Source organism: Salvelinus fontinalis, chromosome 16 (assembly GCF_029448725.1).
Source record: "Salvelinus fontinalis isolate EN_2023a chromosome 16, ASM2944872v1, whole genome shotgun sequence".
Classification (NCBI taxonomy): domain Eukaryota; kingdom Metazoa; phylum Chordata; class Actinopteri; order Salmoniformes; family Salmonidae; genus Salvelinus; species Salvelinus fontinalis.
Window position 1 is genome coordinate 976,720 of NC_074680.1, and position 23,846 is coordinate 1,000,565.

General features: G+C 39.1%; 1 protein-coding gene across 2 annotated transcripts in view; it reads right to left on the reverse strand.

The window, feature by feature from the left end:
- LOC129812507 (CAP-Gly domain-containing linker protein 4-like) overlaps positions 1 to 23,846 on the reverse strand; it is a 92,126-nt gene that overhangs the window by 17,637 nt on the left and 50,643 nt on the right. For both annotated transcript variants that reach the window (XM_055864119.1, XM_055864120.1), the window contains exons 10-12: positions 19,797 to 19,979; positions 19,292 to 19,426; positions 3,328 to 3,451 (exon numbers count right to left, since the gene is read on the reverse strand). In XM_055864119.1, coding sequence (XP_055720094.1) covers positions 3,328 to 3,451; positions 19,292 to 19,426; positions 19,797 to 19,979 — 442 coding nt within the window. The remainder of the gene's footprint in view (positions 1 to 3,327; positions 3,452 to 19,291; positions 19,427 to 19,796; positions 19,980 to 23,846) is intronic.

Here is a 23,846-nt window from a genome sequence, read left to right on the forward strand (position 1 = left end):
AGCACCTTTGGCAGCGATTACAGCTGTGTCTTTCTGGATAAGTCTGTAAGAGCTTTCTACATCTGGATTGTGCAACATTTGCCCATTATTCCTTTCAAAATTCTTCAAGCTCTGTCAAATTGGTTATTGATCATTGCAAGACAACAATTTTCAGGTCTTGCCATAGATTTTCAAGTAGATTTGTGTCAAAACTGTAACTTCGGAACATTCATTGTCTTCTTGGTAAGCACCTCCAGTGTAGATTTGGCCTTGTGTTTTAGGTTATTGTTCTGCTGAAAGGTAAATTCATCTCCCAGGAAAGGACAATGAACAAGGTTTTACTCTAGGATTTGGCCTGTGCTTAGCTCCATTCCATTTCTTTTTTATCCTGGAAAAGTTCCCTTGTCCTTAATGATTACAAGCATACCCATAACATGAGGCAGCCACCCCTGTGCCTCAAACATAACACTTTGTATTCAGGACAAAAAGTTAATTGCTTTGCCACATTTATGCCAGCATTACTTTAGTTCCTTGTTGCAAACAGGATGCATGTTTTGGAATATTGTTTTTTATGTACAGGCTTCCTTCTTTTCACTCCGTCAAATAGGTTAGTATTGTGGAGTAACTACAATGTTGTTGATCCACCCTCATTGTTCTCCAATCACAGCCATTAAACTCAACTGTTTTAATGTCACCATTGGCCTCATGGTGAAATCCCTGAGCAGTTTCCTTCCCTTCCGGCAACCGAGTTAGGAAGGACGACTGTATCTTTGTAGTGACTGGGTGTATTGATAAAACATCCAAAGTTTAATTAATAACTTCACTATGCTAAAAGGGATCTTCTTTTTTATCTTTACCCATCTACCCTTTAGGTGCCCTTCTTTGCGAGGCATTGGAAAACCTCCCTGGTCTTCCTGGTCGAATCTGTGTTTGAAATTCACTGTTCGACTGAGGGACCTTACAGATAATTGTATGTGTGGGGTACAGAGATGAATTGTCATTCAAAAATCATGTTATTATTGAACACAGAGTGAGTCCACGCAACTTACTAAGCAAATTGTTACTTATTTAGGCTTGCCATAACAAAAGGGTTGAATACTTATTGACTCCCAAGACATTTCAGTTTTCATTTTGAACTAATTTGTCCACAAAAAGGTAAAACCTTATTCCATTTTGACATTATGGGATATTGTGTGTAGACCAGTGACACAAAAGGCAGGTAGTAACAACAAAATGTGGAAAAAGTCAAGGGGTGTGAATACTTTCTGAAAGCACTGTATATGTCTATGGCCACCACGCAACAAGCTCCACAAGGAGCGATAGGAGCGGGGAAAAGGTGCTTGTGCATTGATAAGCACACCAAAGACGGCATTAACAATAATTAATAAGATAACGTCAACACTCCTAAAAGCTTATTTTACACCACAGCCTGCTGAATTCGCAAGATAACTTTTCTTTCATTTTGATTGAGGTACAAATGAAAAAAGTGGCACTGACTCGCCCATGGATTGATGTTTCAGCATTGTCTTAATGTCATTGTCTAGCGAAATGCTTATGATTCTAGATCCGACAGTGCAGCAGTATCTAACAGGTAATATCTAACAATTCCACAACAAAACCTAATACACACAATCTAGTAAAGGAATGGGATAAGAATATATAAATATAAAATATATGGATGAGCAGTGACAGAGCGGCTAAGATGCAATAGATAGTGTAGAAAACAGTATTTAGTATATACATGTGAGATAAGTAATGCGAGATATGTAAACATTCCTAAAGTAGATTTATTAAAGTGACTAGTGTTCCATTTCTTAAAGTGGCCAATGATATCAAGTCTGTAGGTAGTGAATTATAAGTGAAATAATCTGTCCGTAAACAATTGTTTGAAAAATTACTTGTGTCAAGCACAAAAGTAGATGTGCTAATCGACTTGCCAAAACTATAGTTTGTTAACAAGAAATTTGTGGAGTGGTTGAAAAATTAGATTTAATGACTCCAACATAAGTGTATGTAAATGTAAGACTTCAACTGTACATAGACTTGAAATCACTGGTCACTTCAATAATTGGAACACTTGTCACTTTAATAATGTTTACATATTTTGCACTACTCATCTCATACGTATATACTGTATTCTATTCTACTGAATTTTAGTCTATGCCGCTCCGACATTGCACGTCCAAATATGTATATTCTTAATACCATTCCTTTACTTAAAATGTGTGTGTATTGTTGTGAAATTGTTCGATATTACTCGTTAGATATTACTGCACTATTGGAGCTCGAAACACAAGCATTTCGCGACACCCGCAATAACATCTGCTAAATGTTTATGTGACCAAATTTGTTTTACTTGATGTATATTTTTCTAACAGACCGACCAGCCCAGGTAGCCCTTTGGCCTTCCTGTTTCGTAACGAACACAGCCCAGTCGGCTTGGCTGTGAATAGGCCTTAGCTTCCTGTCCCTGTTTGACACCTGTGGTCTAGTAAATCACCAATCTGGACTGTTTGCCGTGTCCTCAAGAAAGCAAAAATCAAATATTTCAACAGCTCTCACAAATGGCATTGTCGAGGCCTGGCTTGTTAGTGCCATCCAAATATTGATGAGTGTAATGAAAATGGCTGTGACGGTCATGGAAATTTGGATGATGGTTATTGGCCTGCCAAATTACTGATGTCACCGTGATAACCGTTCGAATAGAAAACCCCCCCAAAAAAAGTTTCTCCTCTCCCCCACTCTCGCGTGCATGTGCTGTCATAGAAATATATTGAATAGAATGGGCATCCCCATTGAAGTCAATGATGTCATAATGGGTGGGACTGGCGGCCATTGTGAGCGTACCCATAGGAGCAAAGCAGGAAGTAGAGCAGTAAGTTTTCCATATTAATATGCACTAAAAACATTTGAATGAACATTCTACATTACCATAGCAATTATTGCAATACAATAACAGGCAGCCATTCTGAGTTTACCAGTCAAATTTCCAGGGTTAGAGGCCCATTCTATTCATTCTATTTCTAGTTTCATCACATTGTTAAGGGTCAATGTTATAGCAGAAACGGACTCAACTGCACAAATGCCCGTTCATCCCGCCCTGAGTGAGCTGTTCGTTCCACATATGGCAGCTATTTTATATTCATGACAGTCTTCATCCATAACCGTCAGTTACACGGTTATACAGTAATTGTGCCAGTGACATTCACCAGATGCACCTTTGGTTCGGTAGATTTTTTTTCTCTAAACCTATTTCTAAATGTGAGAAATAATTAAAGACACTTCTAGATTTTTTAGTTTGTTGTTCACAAATATAAAATGGAGTATCCCAGAGGGGTATGTACTTACCTCTGTACACGCGATGGAGGGGCAAAGACACCATGTTTGGGAGGACAGCTGAAGTAGTTCACCCCGCCGACTGAGCCGTCGTTCTTCCCGCTGGGCTTGTCCAGCTCGATCCCCAGCCAGAACCCTGATGGACAGATGGATAGATGGAAAAAGAGGCGGACAGACAGTCAACGTCAAACCACGATTAGAGCAGTTTCTCAAGGTCAGCTTCTCGAGGCCATCAAGCAGCTTCTCGAGGCCATCCATTTTATTATTTTGCTTCGCAAGTCAGTTAAGAACAAATTCTTATTTACAATGACGGCCTACTGGTGAACAATGGGTTAACTGCCTTGTTCAGGGGCAGAACGACAGATGTTTACCTTGTCAGCTCGGGGAGATTCGATCCAGCAACCTTTCGGTTACTGGCCCAACGCTCTAACCACTACTGCCCCTTCAATATTTGCATTCAATACTTGATTGCAAATATCACAATGCAAAACAAGGGTAAGTGCATTCATGTAGAAGAAACTCTTGCACGCTGTGTCTACAGTAACCAATGTAGTCACATTCTTAAACAACTGTCTTCTACAAGATTCAGCAGCTTGATGCATTCTAATGGATGACGTGAAGGAGCGATGGAAATTTACTGGGGGGCAAGGGTTGGGGAGAGTAGCGCGTTTTGTCTCTGGTTTACAATTGCTCTTCTACTCGTATCTTCCCTATAAACAATGGCTTAACTTACTTCTGATATTAACCTAATAAAAAGTTTAGAAACGTTTGGTATGGTGTGGCTATTATTAATCTTTAGCAGGTCTATGATATGAAGGCAGTTTGCACCTGAACACCAACTGACTCCGACAGCTGAATTTGAGCTGGGGAAGACTGTTTCCGGCCTACCAGAGTAACTACTACAATGCTTCATACAAATAATTCGGATTGAAAATGGACGAATGACCTTCCTTTATACGTCTATGTCTGTATTACAGACGCAGTAGCCATCGGTGTCGTAGCATGCCACCGGCATATCTCTATCTCTCTGGGGTTAGGCCTAAGCGTATTATTTATATATTTATATATATATATATATATATATGAGAGAGAGAGTACCAGTCAAAAGTTAGGACACACCCACTCATTCCATTTTTTATTTTTTTTACATTGTTTACATTGTAGAATAATAGCGAAGACATCAGAACTATGAAATAACAAATGGAATCATGTAGTAACCAAAACAAAGTGTCATGCAAATCAAAATACACTACCGTTCAAAAGTTTGGGGTCACTTAGAAATGTCCTTGTTTTTTTAAAGAAAAGCAAAAAATTATTCCATTAAAATAACATCAAATTGATCAGAAATACAGTGAAGACATTGTTAATGTTGTAAACGACTATTGTAGCTGGAAACGGATGATTTTTTAATGGAATATCTACATAGGCGTACAGAGGCCCATTATCAGCAACCATCACTTCTGTGTTCCAATGGAATTTTGTGTTAGCTAATCCAATTTTATCATTTTGAAAGTCTAATTGATCATTAGAAAACTCTTTAGCAATTATGTTAGCACAGCTGAAAACTGTGGTGCTGATTAAAAAAGCAATAAAACTGTCCTTCTTTAGACTAGTTGAGTATCTGGAGCATCAGAATTTGTGGGTTTGATTACAGGCTCAAAATAGCCAGAAACAAATAACTTTCTTCTGAAACTAGTCAGTCTATAATTATTTTGAGAAATGAAGGCTAATCCAGGTGAAGCTGGTTGAGAGAATGCCAAGAGTGTGCAAAGCTGTCATCAAGGCAAAGGGTGGCTACTTTAAAGAATGTAAAATATAAAATATATTTTGATTTGTTTAACACTTTTGGTTACTAAATGATTCCATATGTGTTATTTCATCGTTTATGTCTTCACTATTATTCTACAATGTAGAAAAACCCTTGAATGAGTAGGTGTGTCCAAACTTTTGACTGCTACTGTTGACAGTTGTGTGCCTTTCCAAATCATGTCCAATCGAATTTACCAGAGGTGTACTCAAATCAAGATGCAGAAACATATTAAGGAAGATCAGTGGAAACAAGATGCACATGAGCTCAATTTCAAGTCTCATAGCAAAGGGTCTGAATACTTATGTGAAAATTTTAAATTTTTAAATATAAATTTGCAAAAATGTCAAAAAATAAATAAATGTTTTTGCTTCGTCATCATGGGGTATTGTGTGTAGATTGATATGGACATTTTTCCCCCAAATCTATTTTAGAATAAGGCTGTAACCTAACAAAATGTTGAAAAAGTCAAGGGGTCTGAATACTTTGAATGCACAGTATAAACAGTAGCAGTCAAAGGTTTGGACACACCTATTCATTCCAGGGTTTTTCTTTAGTTTGACTATTTTCTACATTGTATAATAATAGAAGACTTCAAAACTATGAAAAGAGTCGCAAAGACTGACTTTGCAATTAATTGCAATTCATCTGATCACTCTTCATAACATTCTGGAGTATATGCAAATTACCATCATACAAACTGAGGCAGCAGACTTTGTGGAAATTAATATTTGTGTCATTCTCAAAGCTTTTGGCCATGACTGAATGTTGTGTAGTAAGATTTTATGTAACTCACCTTAATAACTTGGTCTATTTACCCCTCTTAATTTGGCCTACTGTTCTGACTTGGTGGTGCACATGCAGCCAATAACCTGTTATAGAAAAATGTAATCATCGAATAATGCAAGAGCTTTCATTGTCTGCTTATATGTCCCCTTTATTTATCCTACGGTTCTGACTTGGTGTACTGAATTCTGTCCCTGCACATTTCAAAAGTGCTGAACAAGTAGTTATATCGATTACTCGCACATTAATATTTTAATCGAAATGACTGCTTGCCTCATACGCTCATCGTTCCCTTATGCCATAGTTTGTACATTCCAATTGTTATATTGCTTATATATGTCTCTCTCATTAGTACAATATCTTATTAATAATTTTAGACAATGTTGGAATGATTTCATTGTTTTGCTTACTTTATATTTAGCTCATGTGCTTTTCTTCACGAGGAGGGGAAACTAAATAATGTTGTTGGGTCTTTAAACCATGTTTTCAAGTGACAGTCTCTTCTCATTCAAATAGGTTTTTCAACAACATCACCAACGAACTATCATGGTCCAAACATACCAAGACAGTGGTGAAGAGGGCACAACAAAACCTTTTCCCCCTCAGGAGACTGGAAAGATTTGGCATGGGTCCCCAGATCCTCAAAAGGTTCTACAGCTGCAGCAGAGAGCAACCTGACTGGTTGCATCACCGCCTGGTATGGCAACTGCTCGGCATCTGACCGTAAGGCTCTACAGAGGGTAGTGAGGACGGCCCAGTACATCACTGGGGCCAAGCTTCCTGCCATCCAGGACCTATATAATAGCAGTGTCAGAGGAAAGCCCATAAAATTGTCAGAGACACCAGTCACCCAAGTTATAGACTGTTTTCTCTGCCACCGCACTGCAAGCAGTACCAGAGCGCCAAGTCTAGGACCAAAAGGCTCCTCAATAGCTTCTACCCCAATCCATAAGACTGCTTAACAATTCATAAAAATCGTCACTAGACAATTTACATTGCCCCCCCTCCCCCCTTTTGTACACTGCTGCTACTCGCTGTTTGTTTGTTACCTATGCATAGTCACTTCGCCCCCACCTACATGTACAGATGACCTCAACTAGCCTGTACCCCCGCACACTAACTCGGTACCGGTGCCCCCTGTGTATAGCCTCTTTATTGTTATTCTTATTGTGTTACTTTTTATTATAGTCTACTTTGTAAATATTTTCTTCTTCTTGAACTGCACTGTTGGTTAAGGGCTTGTAAGTAAGCATTTCACGGTAAAGTATACACTTGTTGTATTCGGCCGATTTCGATTTGACTTAATAAACCCATGTAATTCCAGTTGATCTTGCAAGGGTTGTTTTGTTTGTGCAATGCTGTCTGTGCGTCGGTATATTGCATAAAAAAGTGGATGCTCGTGATTGTATTTTCCTTTCTTTTAAGACCAAATAGGCATAATGAAATAATACAATGTTGTGCAGTGGATTTACTGGCAAAAAAATATTTAAAATATAGGTTGAGTTTGCCCCATCCAGATTTACATGCTAAAATTGCCATTGTTAATGACATTCGGAGATCGTCAAGCCAAGCCTTCGATACTGGGTAAGCCTACAAGGTAGGGAGGGAAGTACAGTTGAGGTCGGAAGTTTACATACACCTTATCCAAATACATTTAAAAACTCAGTTTTCACAATTCCTGACATTTAATCCTAGTAAAAATTCCCAGTCTTAGGTCAGGTAAGATCACAACTTTATTTAATGAATGTGAAATGTCAGAATGAAAGTAGAGAGAATTATTTGTTTCATTTGAATTTCCCATGATGTCAAGCAAAGAGACATGGAGTTTGAAGGTAGGCCTTGAAATACATCCACAGGTACACCTTCAATTGACTCTGATGATGTCAATTAGCCTATCAGAAGCTTCTAAAGCCATGAAATCATTTTCTGGAATTTTCCAAGCTGTTTAAAGGCACAGTTAACTTAGTGTATGTAAGCTTCTGACCCACTGGAATTGTGATACAGTGAATTATAAGTGAAATAATCTGTCTGTAAACAATTGCTGGAAAGTAATTACTTGTGTCATGCACAAAGTAGATGTCCTAACCAACTTGCCAAAACTATAGTTTGTTAACATAAAAATTGTGGAGTGGTTGAAAAACTAGTTTTAATGACTCCAACCTCAGTGTATGTAAACTTTTGACTTCAACTGTATATCTCCCTCACTAACTTTAAGCATCAGCTGTCAGAGCAGCTTACCGATCGCTACAACTGTACACAGCCCATCTATAAATAGCCCATCCATCCAACCAACGACATACCTCATTCCCATATTAGTTTTTTTCTGCTCTTTTGCACATCAGTATTCTACTTGCACATCCTCATCTGCACATCTATCACTCCAGTGTTCATTGCTAAATTGTAATTACTTTGCCACTATGGCCTATTTATTGCCTTACCTCCTTCATTTGCACACACTGTCTACAGATTTTTCTATTGCGTTATTGACTGTATGTTGGTTTATCCCATGTGTAACTCCGTGTTATTTTTGTCGCACTGCTTTGCTTTATCTTGACCAGGTCGCAGTTGTAAAAGAAAACTTGTTCTCAACTGGCCTACCTGGTTAAATAAAGGTGAAATATATATTTTTTTTATGAATGGCCCTTTTACAGCACCTTGAAAATGACTGAATGAAGCGAAAACAAAACTGTGTGTGGCACCGAAGTTGTTCCGAATGACAGACAGACCTGCCCAAAGCCTACACCTGTCACTTAATAGCACCCAACTAGTTCTGGCTTTCGTGTATCTAAAGGATTGATACTGCAGAGCAGTGTTCCAATAACACTTAAAGTAAAGTGATACCAAACATTTTCTCCTGTGGAGAGTTTATAACACTAGTACAGAAAACACAATCGTAGCTATATTTACGTATATGATATACAGTGGGGCCTGAAATTATAGACAACCTCGATAAAGATAAGCAATAATGACTGTATAAAATAAACACTTCAAATACTGAGCTACAGTGCATTTGGAAACTATTCAGACCCCTTGACTTTTTCAAAATGTTGTCATGTTTCAGCCTTATTCTAAAATGGATTAAATCATTTTTTCCCCTCATCAATCTACACATAATACTCCATAATGACATCACATTTTGCAAATCTATAAAAAAAGAATAGTTACTGAAATATGACATTTACATAAGTACTCAGACCCTTTACTCAGTACTTTATTTATGCACCTTTGGCATCGATTACAGCCTTGAGTCTTTTTGGGTATGACGCTACAAGCTCGGCACACCTGTATTTGGTGAGTTTCTCCCATTTTTCTCTGCAGATCCTCTCAAACGCTGTCAGGTTGGATTGGGAGCGTTGCTGCACAGCTATTTTCAAGTCTCTCCAGAGATGTTCGATCGCGTTCAAGTCTGGGCTCTGGCTGGGCCACTCAAGGACATTCAGAGACTTGTCCCAAAGCCACTCCTGTGTTGTTTTGGCTGTGTGCTTAGGGTCGTTGTCCTGTTGGTAGGTGAACCTTAGCCTCCGTCTGAGGTCCTCTGCGCTCTCGAACAGGTTTTCATCAAGAATCTCTCTGTACTTTCCTCCGTTCATCTTTCCCTTGACCCTGACTAGTCTCCCAGTCCCTGCCACAAAAAAATGGTGCCAGGTTTCCTCTAGACATGAAACTGAGCATTCAGGCCAAAGAGTTCAATCTTGGTTTCATCAGACAAGAGAATCTTGTTCTTCATGGTCTGAGAGTCCTTTAGGTGTCTTTTGGCAAACTCCAAGCGGACTGTCACGCGCTTGGTGGTTCCAAACTTCTTCCATTTAAGAATGATTGAGGCCAGTGCGTTCCTGGGAACCTTCAATACTGGACACATTTTTTGGTACTCTGTGCCTTGACACAATCCTGTCTCGGAGCTCTACGGCAATTCCTTCAACCTCATGGCCTAGTTTTTGCTCTGACATGCACTGTCAACTGTGGGATTTATATAGACAAGTGTGTGTCTTTCCAAATCAAGTCCAATCAATTGAATTTACCACAGGTGTAGTCCAAGTTTTAGAAACATCTCAAGGAAGATCAATGGAAACAGGATGCACCTGAGCTCAAAAAAAAGTCAAGGGGCCTGACTACTTTCCCGAATGCACATTGTAGGGTCAAACAAAATCTGAAATTATATTTTATACTAATAGAATTGCTCAGTGAAATAGATTTTTTTTAAACAAGTAATACTTATTTTCCTCAAAAAGGTAGGAGTCAAAATGGTTGACACCCCGAACGATTCTTATAAAATAAAGTAGTCACAAGTTTAGTACTTGGTCCCATATTCCTAGCACGGATTGACTACATCAAGCTTGTGACTACTTTGTTGGATTCATTTGTTTTGGTCCTTTGTTGGATTCATTTGCGGTTCGTTTTGGTTATGTTTCAGATTATCTTGTGCCCAATAGAAATTTATGGTAAATAAGGTACTGTTATTTTGGAGTCACTTTTATTATAAATAAGAATATAATGTTTCTAAACACTCTTACATGAATGTGGATTTTACCATGATTACAGATAATCCTGAGTGAATCATAAATAATGATGAGTGAGAAAGTTATAGGGTCAAAGATCATACGCCCAAGACATACTAAACTCTATCCATTACCAATAACAGGAAGTTTGCATAAAGTTTGTTAGAATCTTATTCAAAATTATTCACAGCTCTAATGGCTTCCAAAGTTGCTTCCACCATGTATTAACTCTAAGACATCAAGGAGAAAAAAATAAGTATTTATTAGGAAAATGTTCTAGAATTATCTTTGACTTTTAAAATTCAGAAGGTTGGGTAGATCTGTAGGATTTTTTTTTTTAAATGTAATCCTTTTTAAATTGAATTATAAGGCAGAAAAATGTGAAGACTGCAAGGGGTGTGTAGACTTTCAGTAGGCACTGCATATTACGTATCAATTATACATTGCATAATCCATATTGCTAATGGGGAGGTCAAGTGATGCAGCTGCCACTATTACTCAATGCTAATGGAAATGTTCAATGCAACCGCAATCCCTATGTAAAGAACATGTGTTAAGAGCATGACTTCAATATACTTTCAACAACTTGCCATGAACTTGCAAACATGAAAATCCTTTGAAAACCAGCTTGGTTCGTTTCTGACTTGGTGAACATGTTTAAATAACAAATTGTCAACCCTGATTAAGGCAGCTTGTAGGAAATGCCTTGGCATGGCAACAGAAGTACAAACAAGTGAGAAAACAAATATACAGTACTATGATGTTGAAAATTTTGTATGACGATACTCCATACAGTACAGAATTTAACCCTATTTACCCGCATGGGTGTAATCAAAAAATAGTCCCAAAAACAAGACCGTAGGCATTAGTGTCAAGGGTCTGATTTCAATTACATTATTTTGGCAATGACGACAAAATGAACAAAAAAAATGTCTAAGATGGGTTTTCTTCAGACAGCCAACTCTCCCAACAAATCATGGGTGTGGGAAGGCGGGCCTTAAAATGCGAGCGGGCATTGTGGTCATGAAAAATCATCACCGCGGAAACATCTATTTCGTGTCCTTTTCTGTTGCTTTATCTCGAGCTCCATATCCACTTCCATCTTCTCACTCGTTCTTCAACGTCCTCCTCCTCAACCCCTGCACTATCGCCCTCGTTTGTCTCCACCATGAAACATTTTAGAACGCCATTTACCCATTGTGTTTCTGGAGTGATTTGTGGCTGTGTACAAGCTAGCAAGCGTGAGATGAAGTAGCTAGCCAGAATGAGGTTTGTTTTGAGAAAACTCAGCTAACATAGCTACTAGTTCAATTTCTCTCAGGATTATGAAGGCAGCAAATTGTCTACAAAATGATCATATTATTGACCTAAAAGGTTAGCTGTGTTAGCCCAGTCTTTAGCTTATCCAGGGTCAATGATACACATGGTTGCTGCACATGGTACATGGTTGCTCTATCTATGGGAACAACAGCAACCTTTTTGAAAGCAACACTGCTAAAATGAATTAAGTAAATTATAATGATCATATTATGTTACCTGTAATGGCTAATTGTCTTCTCCTTATTTTCATTTTGTACCTAAATTACAATGGTTGGATATGCTGTGAGAATTCTTTCTCCCCGTGCTGCTGACAACTATTTTGGTCCGCTCATACAGGAGTAATAAAGGCCCAGTACTTTGTGAATATTTGTTATACTTATTACACATTTTTTATAATATTTTTGTTAAATTGTGATTGCGGCACCCTCAGCACTCCGATTTACACACGACTCTCGCATAGAACACAGAACAAGCCGACTAGGTAAATAGGTAAACTATTGTACTATGGGGGTGTCTGATTTAGTTTTAATAACAACATTACATGGCAAGAATAGTAGCACTGGAAAGTTACATCCTGAGTGAAAAAGTAGAGGCTTTGAATTATTTTGCCAGCAGCTACAGTAGGCTACACACCGCTGTTTGAGTTGAGCACTGCGATGGAGCGCATTACAGACTATTTAATTCCCTTCATCTGAACATCAGTGTCAGCAATAATCATGCATGTCATTTCAGTGCACACTGCGTAACAAAAAAGTATTTGAGAATACATTTATTTGGGAATATATTTCATAGAACCCCTATCGCCCAGGAGATTTTTATTGTGGATCTAAATCCATATAACTGAAATTCGGCGCAGTGACAGAGAACCCGTTTTCTGAATTGCCTTGTGAAAGCCTAACACTGTAAAATCGTATTTTATAGTTTAGCTAGTCATGTTGGCAACATAACAAGCTTTGAAATTATGCCCACCTGACCCAGATTGCGATTTATAATGGAAAAATGTTGGATTGCGTAAACAACAACAGTAATTGTATGATGGCGGGGATGCAGGGCTGTGTTCCAAACAAAACAACTACAAGTCTGCTTACTGTAGTACCTCAGCAGCAGAGCTAAAAAAAAAAAGCACCTTATAGTTGAAGACTCTTCTTTCTTTGAGTCAAAATTGAAATTACTTAGGAACTGTGCAACGCTAGTAATTATTTTTTCTTATTTTGCACCTACCTCAAATTTTGAAAGAATATTCTTATCATGTTACTGAATGTATCCAGAGTATTTTTTAGATTAGTTATCAACAAATTCGGTGAAAAGTTAAGTAAATGTCAAACGCACATAAAATCAACAGCGTCCTCACCTTTAGTATAATAAATAAATACACACAAATATCATACCCCCAAGAGGTTAGCATTTTGGGGGGGGGTCTGATATTTGTGCATCTAACTTTTTTACTCATCATTATTTACAAATTATTCAGGATCATCTGTAATCATGGTCGTATTCACATGAATGTAGAAGTGTTTATAAAACACATGATATTCTTATTTACAATAAAAGTGAGTCCAATGACAGAATTCATTATTTACCATTAATTTCTATTCGGCACAAAATAAATCTAAAACAACTAAAGCAAACAGCAAACGCATCCAACAAGTTTGTAGAGTCGCAAGCTTGATGTTAACAGTGCTAGGAATATGGGACCAAAACTAAACTTTTAACTACTTTAATACACAGAAGTGAATTTGTCACAATACTTGTGGTCCAATAAAATGGAGGAACTATGTATAACAAGTGCTTTAGTTTCTAAACAGTTCACCCAATATGGATGAAAATACCTTCAAATTAAATCTGTCAGTCTGCACTAAAACGTCATAGTCATTGTATCACTTAAAATCCAAAGTGTGGGCGTACAGAGCTAAACCAAAAATGTGTAACTTTCCCAATACTATTGGAGCTCACTGTATTGTAATTATGCGATAACCACACCCATGCCCAATCTCTTTCCTTTTGATGGCAGTTTGCACACAATAAAAATGACGTAAAGGACTTAACCGTCTGGCCACATAGATTCGTGTATGTAGGTAAGCGTTTGCCAGTAGAACACTTTATATTGCAGATAGATTGTAGCTTCCATCAATGTAATGGTCTGCATCATTTCAAAATTTTTAGAACACCTACTCATTCAAAGGTTTTTTTTATATTTTCTTACTATTTTCTACATTGTACATTGTAGCACATATGGAATCATGTACCAACCAAAAAAGTGTTATACAAATCAAAATATATTTTATATTTGAGATTCTTCAAAGTAGCCACCCTTTGCCTTGATGACTTTGCACACTCTCGGCATTGTTCAATTGCTTGTTCAATGAACCATAAACAATTAATGAACATGCACCTGTGGAACGGTCATTAAGACACTAACAGCTTACATACGGTAGTCAATGAAGGTCACAGGTATGAAAACTTAGGACACTAAAGAGAACTTTCTACTGACTCTGAAAAACACCAAAAGAAAGATGCCCAGGGTCCCTGCTCATCTGTGTGAACGTGCCTTGGGCATGCTGCAAGGAGGCATGAGGACTGCAGATGCGGCTAGGGCAATAAATTGCAATGTCCAAAGAGTGAGACGCATAAGAAAGCGCGGAGAGCTGATCGTCCTTTCAGTGGCAGACCACGTGTAACAACATCTGCACGGGATCTGTACATCTGAACATCACACCTGCGGGACAGGTACAGGAAGGCAACAACAACTGCCCGAGTTACATCAGGAACGCACAATCCCTCCATCAGTGCTCAGACTGTACACAATAGGCTGAGAGAGACTGGACTGAGGGATTGTAGGCCTGTTTTAAGGCAGGTCCTCGCCAGACATCACCGGCAACAATGTCGCCTATGGGCACAAACTCACCGTCGCTAGACCAGACGGGACTGGCAAAAAGTGCTCTTCACTGACGAGTTGCGGTTTTGTCTCACCAGGGGTGATGGTCGGATTCGCGTTAATCGTCAAAGGAATGAGCGTTACACCGAGGCCCTTACTCTGGAGCGGGATTGATTTGGAGGTGGAGGGTCCTTCATGTTCTGGGGCAGTGTGTCACAGCATCATCGGACTGAGCTTGTTGTCATTGCTGGCAATCTCAACGCTGTGCGTTAAAGGGAAAACATCCAAATCCCTTATGTGGTACCCTTCCTGCAGGCTCATCCTGACATGACCCTCCAGCATGACAATGCCACCAGCCATACTGCTCGTTCTGTGCCTGATTTCCTGCAAGACAGGAATGTCAGTGTTCTTCCATGGCCAGCAAAGAGCCCGGATCTCAATCCCATTGAGCACGTCTGGGACCTGTTGGATCGGAGGGTAAAGGCTAGGGCCATTCCCCCCAGAAATGTCCAGGAACTTGCAGGTACCTTGTTGGATGAGTGGGGTAACATCTCACAGCAAGAACTGGCAAATCTGGTGCAGTCCATGAGGAGGAGATGCACCGCAGTACTTAATGCAGCTGGTGGCCACACCAGATACTGACTGTTACTTTTGATTTTGACCACCCCTTTGTTCAGGGACACATTATTACATTTCTGTAAGTCACATGTCTGTGGAAGTTGTTCAGTTTATGTCTCAGTTGTTGAATCTTGTTATGTTCATACAAATATTTACACGTTAAGTTTGCTGAAAATAAACGCAGTTGACAGTGAGAGGACGTTTCTTTTTTTGCTGAGTTTATATGGCACAGTTGTCAATTTTTTGGTCCTTAAATTAAACTGGTATACTTTTTTTCATTCATCACTATTTTATTTAACCAATTTTGGTCTTTAATGCAGGTCTAGCAGAGAAGTTCCTTACTTTTTCCCTCTTCCACTTGCCTCTTCCATATTTGCAGTAATGCTGCAATTAGTTGGTTGTAATTTTGGGTAGAGCAGACATTTCCATATATTTTAGTTCGCTGCATGTGTGACATAAGTCCTATTTATGATATCTTTTACAAAGATTATAGCTTTTTTTTTTGTTTAAGCACAATATTTGTTGCATTATTTGTTCTGTGTTTACTGGTGGATCAAACTGAAATTGCAACCAACTTTCTATGGCTTGTTTTTAAAATAGTGATATTTTGGAGGTAATCATTTTCAAATAACCGAAAGTGAGAGGTTATAAACTGAATAAAGGGACAAAGACCTTTCTTGAACATGGGGTGAGACATTCTTATTAATTTGCTAGAGAACCAGTTCGGAATTATGTATAACTTTTGTATGACTGATGCCTTCATTGAGAAGTCTACTGCTTTAATATTGAAGAATTCCAGCTCTCCAAATTCATATTCTAAAAATAGGCCCCTTTAAATTTTGTCTGCCTTGCCTTGCCATTCCAAATAAAATGCAATGTTTTTTGCTCATATATTTAATAAAACAGGTGTAGGCAAGACCATCAGCAAATAGGGAAACTAAAGAGTAAAGAGTTAATCAGGGTGATTTTTCCATAGGTAGACAGGTATTTTCCTTTCCAAGGTAGCAAGATCTAATCTATCTTTGCTACCTTTCTATGAAGATCATTTCTCTCTTTCGGGATATGTATACTGAGTATGTCCACATCACCATAAGACCATTTTATTGGTAAACTACACGGTAATGTAAAAGTTGTATTGTTTTGTGATCCAATAAATAATATAGTACACATCATAATTTGGTTGTAATCCAGAGAGGTTAGAAAAAGTAGATCTATGAAGGATCCAAATTATGGATTTAAAAGACAACATCAGCCTATAATGACATGTGTTTAATGCCCTGGATATCTAACCCTTTGATATTATTTTTTGGATCTGTTGGATTTAAACAACTAACAATTCGATGGCAATAATAAATAGATATGCCGATAGTGGACAACCTTGTTTTACTCCGACACTTTGAGAAGTAGCCATTATTTACTATACATAACTTTAACCCACTTTATAAGAGATTCTCAAAAATGTAAATATTCCAGGCATTTATATATAAATTCCAGTAGTACTTTATCAAAAGCCTTTTCAAAGTGAGCTATGAATACCAGGCCTTGTTTTCCAGATTTTCATTAGTGTTCTACTGTTTCCAGTACTTATATTATCTCCAAAATATCGTCCATGTAAAAAACCTGTCTGATTAGGATGAATAATATCAGACAACACCTTTTTAATTCTATGTGCTACGCATCTTGCATCACAACACAGAAGTATATGAGGTTTCCAATTTTTTTAATGGACTGGATCTTTATATTTACCTCTTGGACCATGTTTCAGTAAAAATGAAATCAGACCTTCTTGTTGAGTGTCTGATAATCTACCATTCATATAGGAGTGGTTAAAACATGCTAATAATGGTCCTCTAAGTATATCAAAAAAAGGTTGGGTACAGTGCCTTGCAAAGGTATTCACCCCCTTGGCGGTTTTGCTAATTTGTTGCATTACAACCTGTAATTTAACAAGATTTTTATTTGGATTTCATGTAATGGCCATACACAAAATAGTCCAAATTGTGAAGTGAAATGAAAAAAAATGACTTGTTTCAAAAATTCTAGAAAACAAAAAAAAACAGATGCATACCCTTTGCTATGAAGCTCCAAATAAGATCTGGTGCAACCAATTACCTTCAGAAGACGCATAATTAGTTAAATAAAGTGCACCTGTGTGCAATCTAAGTGTCACATGATCTGTCACATGATCTCAGTATATATACACCTGTTCTGAAAGGCTCCAGAGTCTGCAACAGCACTAAGCAAGTGGCACCACCAAGCAAGGAGCTCTCCAAACAGGTCTGGGACAAAGTTGTGGAGAAGTACAGATCAGGGTTGGGTTATAAAAATATAACTGAAACTTTGAACATCCCACGGAGCACCATTAAATCGATTATTAAGAAATGGAAAGAATATGGCACAACAACAAACCTGCCAAGAGAGGGCCGCCCACCAATAATCACAGACCAGGCAAGGAGGGCATTAATCAGAGGCAACAAAAAGACCAAAGATAACCCTGAAGGAGCTGCAAAGCTCCACAGCTGAGATTGGAGTATCTGTCGATAAGACCACTTTAAGCCGTACACTCCACAGAGCAGGGCGTCACAGAAGAGTGTCCAGAAAATAATAAGCAAACATGTTTGGTGTTCGCCAAAACGCATGTGGGAAACTCCCCAAACATATGGAAGAAGGTACTCTGGTCAGATGAGACTAAAATTTAGCTTTTTGGCAAAGCCAACAACTCATCACCCCTAGAACACCATCCCCATAGTGAAGCATGGTGGTGGCAGCATCATGCTGTGGGGATGTTTTTCATTGGCAGGGACTGGGAAACTGGTCAGAATTGAAGGAATGATGGATGGAGCTAAATACAGGGAAATTCTTGAGGGAAACCTGTTTCAGTCTTCCAGAGATTTGAGACTGGGGTGGAGGTTCACCTTCCAGCAGGACAATAACCCTAAGCATACTGCTAAAGCAACACTCGAGTGGTTTAAGGGGAAACATTTAAATGTCTTGGAATGGCCTAGTCAAAGCCCAGACCTCAATCCAATTGAGAATATGTGGTACGACAAAGATTGCTGTAAACCAGCAGAACCCATCCAACTTGAAGGAGCTGGAGCAGTTTTGCCTTGAAGAATGGGCAAAAATCCCAGTGGCTAGATGTGCCAAGCTTATAGACATACCCCAAGAGACTTGCAGCTGTAATTGCTGCAAAATGTGTGTCTACAAAGTATTTACTTTGGGGGGGGGGTGAATAGTTATGCACGCTCAAGTTTTCTTGTTTCTTGTTTAGTTCTTGTTTGTTTCACAATAAAACATATTTTGCATCTTCAAGTGCTAGAGGGTGCAAGGTGCAAGGGGGTGAACACTTTTGCAAGCCACTGTATATCTCCACGGGTCTGCCATCAGCTCTGGAGTTTTGCCAGACTTAAAGGCTTTAATTGCATCAAGAAGTTCCTCCTCTGAAATTTGACCTTCACATGAGTGTTTCTGTACAGCTGTTAATTTTACATTATTAAACAGAAAAAAACATCCATACAATAAACGTTGGTTAGTGGAAATGGAGGAGACTGAAATGAAAACATGCTTAAAATACTTAACTTCCACTTTCAAAATATTGTTTGGTGAATCATGGGTGACTCCGTCATTTCATAACACTTTCCGTATTGACTGAATTGAAACATAATTGACCGCAACCCTGTTAGTATGGTAGTTAGTATGCCAGTTCTCATGGTTACCAGCGGATGTAGAAGAAGTTCCTCCTCTGTAATTTGACCTTCAAAATGAGTCTTTCTGTACAGCTGTTAATTCTACGTTATTAATAGAAAAAAAATATCCATATAATAATCTTCGGTTCGTGGATATGGAGGAGACAAACGAAAACATATGCTTAAAACACTAAACTTCCTCTTTCAAAATATTGTTTGGTCAATAATGGTTGTCTCCGTCATTTCAGAACACTTTCCGGATTGATTGAATTGAAATAGAAATGACCGCAACCCTGTTAGTATGGTAGTTAGTATGCCAGTACACATGGTTACCAGTGGATGTAGCGTGATGTGTGTAGTGGGTTTTGGGTATAGACAGTGATCTGACCTGGGGCAAAGTTGGTCTTGCCGTAGAAGCGGACCACCCCGGTTCTCTGGCCCACCACCAACACCCTCTCCCCTAGGCGCACCTCGGGCCCGTCACACACGGAGCTACTGGCCGAGGGAGTCCGGCTCCGGGGTACTGGAACATGGGAGGGGGAGAGAGAATATTAATGTTTTTACCAACACCGTAAGCAGCTGTAACATCAGGGAAGCCATTAATATAATCACCATCATGTTCACTAATGCCACCATCATAATAATGACTTATTATTCAAGTACCTTCCTGGACATAATAATAATAGTCATTTCAGCTCTCAACATTACCATGGTCTCAAGGCCTCAAGAGCTCACTAATCAATGTGACTCTCAATTGCCAATGTAACTAACTAATAATCAGAGAGCGAAATAAAGGCTCCTCTACGACTTTAAACTGGTTCCACCATATAAGGTACTCAAAGCAACGTAGGTGGATTTCATTGGTTTGAAATTATGACACGAGAGTGCAGTACCAATGAGGCTGGGGCTGGGATTAGACCGGGTCGGAGGGGGCATGGATTTGGAGCTGGGCTGAAGCCGTTCCCGCCGCTGCCTTGCGGGAGGCCGTTGTCGTGGAAACGGCCGAGGTTGCACGGTCAGGCCAGGTCTGGAGTCCAGGGAGGATGAAGAGGAGGAGAGGGAACGAGAGAGAGCACCTGGTGGAGGAAAATAAGGAGTGGACAGTTAGCGAAGAGGTAAAATAAAATAATTCACCATAAGCAAAATAATGAATGGGAAAAACAAGATATGCTATCAGAAGACAGGGTTTAGATGAATGTGGCAAGGCCTTGAGGAAAACTACCAGAAATCAGTCACTGCACACCACTTTGATCGAGCAGTGCATCAAGCTTCCAACTGAAGCTTGCAAGACACGTACAGAGGAAGTGCTCTTTCTCTACACAGCAAGCTGTGTGCCTACAATCTTAATATCAAACCACCCATTTCTATCATGTCTGCCATGAGAGCTGTATCATTCTCTGGGGCCCATGAGGCAATCTACATAGTGCGCAATTCAGAGCACTATTTGGATGGATCGACATTGTTTCAATTTTATCGTTGTCCCTAAACCGGTACGGTTGTGGCTTAATATGCGATAATGTGACTAGAATGACATTGTAAACAACAGCCAACTTTACGGAACATAGACATGTCTTATATGGGCAGAAAGCTTAAATTGATATTAATCTAACTGCACTGTCCAATTTACAGTATCTATTACAGCGGGAAAAAATACCATACTATTGTTTGAGGATAGTGCACAACAATACAACATTTTATCACAGCAACTGGTTTGATACATTCACCTCTGAAGGTAAATAATGTACTTACATTCAGTAATCTTGCTCTGATTTGTCATCCTTAGGGTCCCAGAGATAAAAATTAAATGTAGTTTTCAAAAAGAAAGGAGGACCAAGGCACTCTTCATATAATTAATTGAAATGCCTTCATTTGTATGGCATGTTCAACGGAAAAAAAGGTTTTAAAACTTCTTATGAAGCAAATCCCGTTAGCGGGATCGTTTTGACAACATCCGGTGAAATGGCAGAGCGCCAAATTGAAATTAAATTATTAGAAATATTTAACTTTCATACAATCACAAGTGCAATACACCAAAATAAAGGTTAACTTCTTGTTAATCCAGCCACAGTGTCAGATTTCAAAAAGGCTTTACAGCGAAAGCAAACCATGCTATTATCTGAGGACAGCACCCCATCAAACAAACACATGACAATCATATTTCAACCCGCCAGGCGCGACACAAAACTCAGAAATAACGATATAATTCATGCCTTACCTTTGAAGATCTTCTTCTGTTGGCACTCCAAAATGTCCAAAATGTCCCATAAACATCACAAATGGTCCTTTTGTTCGATTAATTCCGTCGTTATATCCCCAAAATGTCCATTCATTTGGAGTGTTTTGATTCAGAAAAACACTGGTCTGTAACAGTTTGGGTCTAGAGTGTCTCCCCCTTAGAGGGGGATGACCATGGCAGCTTTCCAATGTTTGGTGATCTTAGACTATACGAAAAAGAGGTTGAACAGGCTAGTAATAGGGGTTGCAACAATTTGCAGAAAGAGAGGGTCCAGATTGTCTAGCCCAGCTGATTTGTAGGGGTCCAGATTTTGCAGCTCTTTCAGAACATCAGCTATCTTGATGTGGGTGAAGGAGAAATGGGCAAGTTGCTGTGGGGGGTGCAGAGCTGTTGACCGGGGTAGGGGTAGCCAGGTGGAAAGCATGGCCAGCCGTATAAAAATGCTTTTTGAAATTCGCGATTATCGTAGATCGGTGGTGACAGTGTTTCCTAGCCTCAGTGCAGTGGGCAGCTGGGAGGAAATGCTTTTATTCTCCATGGACTTTATAGTGGCCCAGAACTTTTTTGGCATTTGTGCTACAGGATGCAAATTTCTGTTTGAAAATGCTAGCCTTTGCTTTCCTAATTGCCTGTGTATATTGGCTCCTAACTTCCCTGAAAGGTTGCATATCGCGGGGAATATTCAATGCTAATGCAGTACGCCACATGATATTTTTGTGCTGATCAAGGGCAGTGAAGTCTGGAGTGAACCAAGGGCTATATCTGTCTTAGTTGTGAATTTTTTTGAATTGGGCATGCTTATTTAAGATGGTGAGGAATGCCCTTTTAAAGAATAACCAGGCATCCTCTACTGACGGAATGAGGTCAATATCCTTCCAAGATACCTGGGCAAGGTCGATTAGGAAGACCTGTTCGCTGAAGTGTTTTAGGGAGCATTTGACAGTGATGAGGAGTGGTCGTTTGACCGCTGACCCATTACGGATGCAGGCAATTGGGCAGTGATCACTGAGATCCTGGTTGAAGACAGCAGAGGTGTATTTAGAGGGCAGGTTGGTCAGGATGATCTCTATGAAGGTGCCCGTGTTTACGGACTTAGGTTTGTACCTGGTAGGTTCCTTGATAATTTGTGTGAGATTGAGGGCATCAAGCTTAGATTGTAGGAGGGCTGGGGTGTTAACCTGATGATGACAGGGGGCGCTATTTACACTCTGGGGGAAAATCGTTCCCAATTTAAACGGCCTCGTACTCAATTCTTGCTCGTACAATATGCATATTATTATTACTATTGGATAGAAAACACTCTCTAGTTTCTAAAACCGTTTGAATTATTTCTCTGAGTGAAACAGAACTCATTCTGCAGCACTTTTCCTGTCAGGGAGTGAGATTTCAGAAATCAAGCCCCTGTTCTGAGATCAGTTTATAAGTCCCCATGCAAGCTATGAGGGTACATGCACTGCATACGTCTTCCTCTAGATGTCAGTAAGCGGGGAGATTTTGAATGGAGTGGATTGCGCAATCTGGGCCCTATATATAGACCCTGGAGCGGAAGGACCGTCCTTTTCAACAGTGCGCTTGACGCATGAAGACATCACAATGGCGTCCTGCAAACGCTTTCGTTTTAGTAGTTCTATATCTCCGGTCATGTTTTTATTCGTTATAGGTGTTAAAGACATCATAAGGTAGTTAATTTAAACCGACTTATAGCAGTTTATAGCAGTTTATTGCAATTTTCTGGGATTTCTTTGCCATGCGCTTCCACTATTTGGGCACCTCTCCAGTGGGTGGCTAACGTTAGCGGCTAATTCGATAGGACAAGAGGACATCTTTCAGCCAAAAGACGATTGTTCTGGAGAAAGGACACCTTGCCCAAGATTCTGATGGAAGCTCAGCTAATAGTAAGCAGTCTTTATGCTGATAATTCATTGTTCTGTTGAAAAAATTCAAATGCATAAGACTCCATTACTTGCAGTGTAGCCTTGCTTTATCGCACGGTGTATTGCGCAGTTACGTTAATTTGAAAAATTTAACCCAGCGATTGCATTAAGAACTAATTTGTCTTTCAATTGCTGTCCAACCTGTATTTTTTTAGTCAAGTTAATGAATAGTTTTCGATAAGAATAGGTGCCGTTCCAAGATGGCGCCGGACAGATTGCTTGACGTTATGGACACTATTATCATTGTATAAGCACGATTTGTGCCGCTAAATATGCACATTTTCGAACAAACTCTATATGCATTGTGTAATATGATGTTATAGGACTGTCATCTGAAAAATTCTGAGAAGGTTAGTGAAAAAATTAATATATTTGGTGGTTTATACGTTATTGCTATGTTTGGCTTGAATCAATGCTGTTGTAATGTTTGCTATTGTGCTAAGCTAATATAACGCTATATTGTGTTTTCGCTGTAAAACACTTAGAAAATCTGAAACATTGTCTGTATTCACAAGATCTGTGTCTTTCATTTGCTGTATGCTGTGTATTTTTCAGAAACGTTTTATGATGAGTATTTAGTTATTCCACATTGGTCTCTATAATTGCTCTGGCTGCTTCGGTGCTATTTTTGACGGTAGCTGTGATGGTAGCTGCAATGTAAAACTGATTTATACCTCAAATATGCACATTTTTCGAACAAAACATAGATTTATTGTATAACATGTTATAAGACTCATCTGATGAAGTTGTTTGTTGGTTAGTTTGGTTGGTTC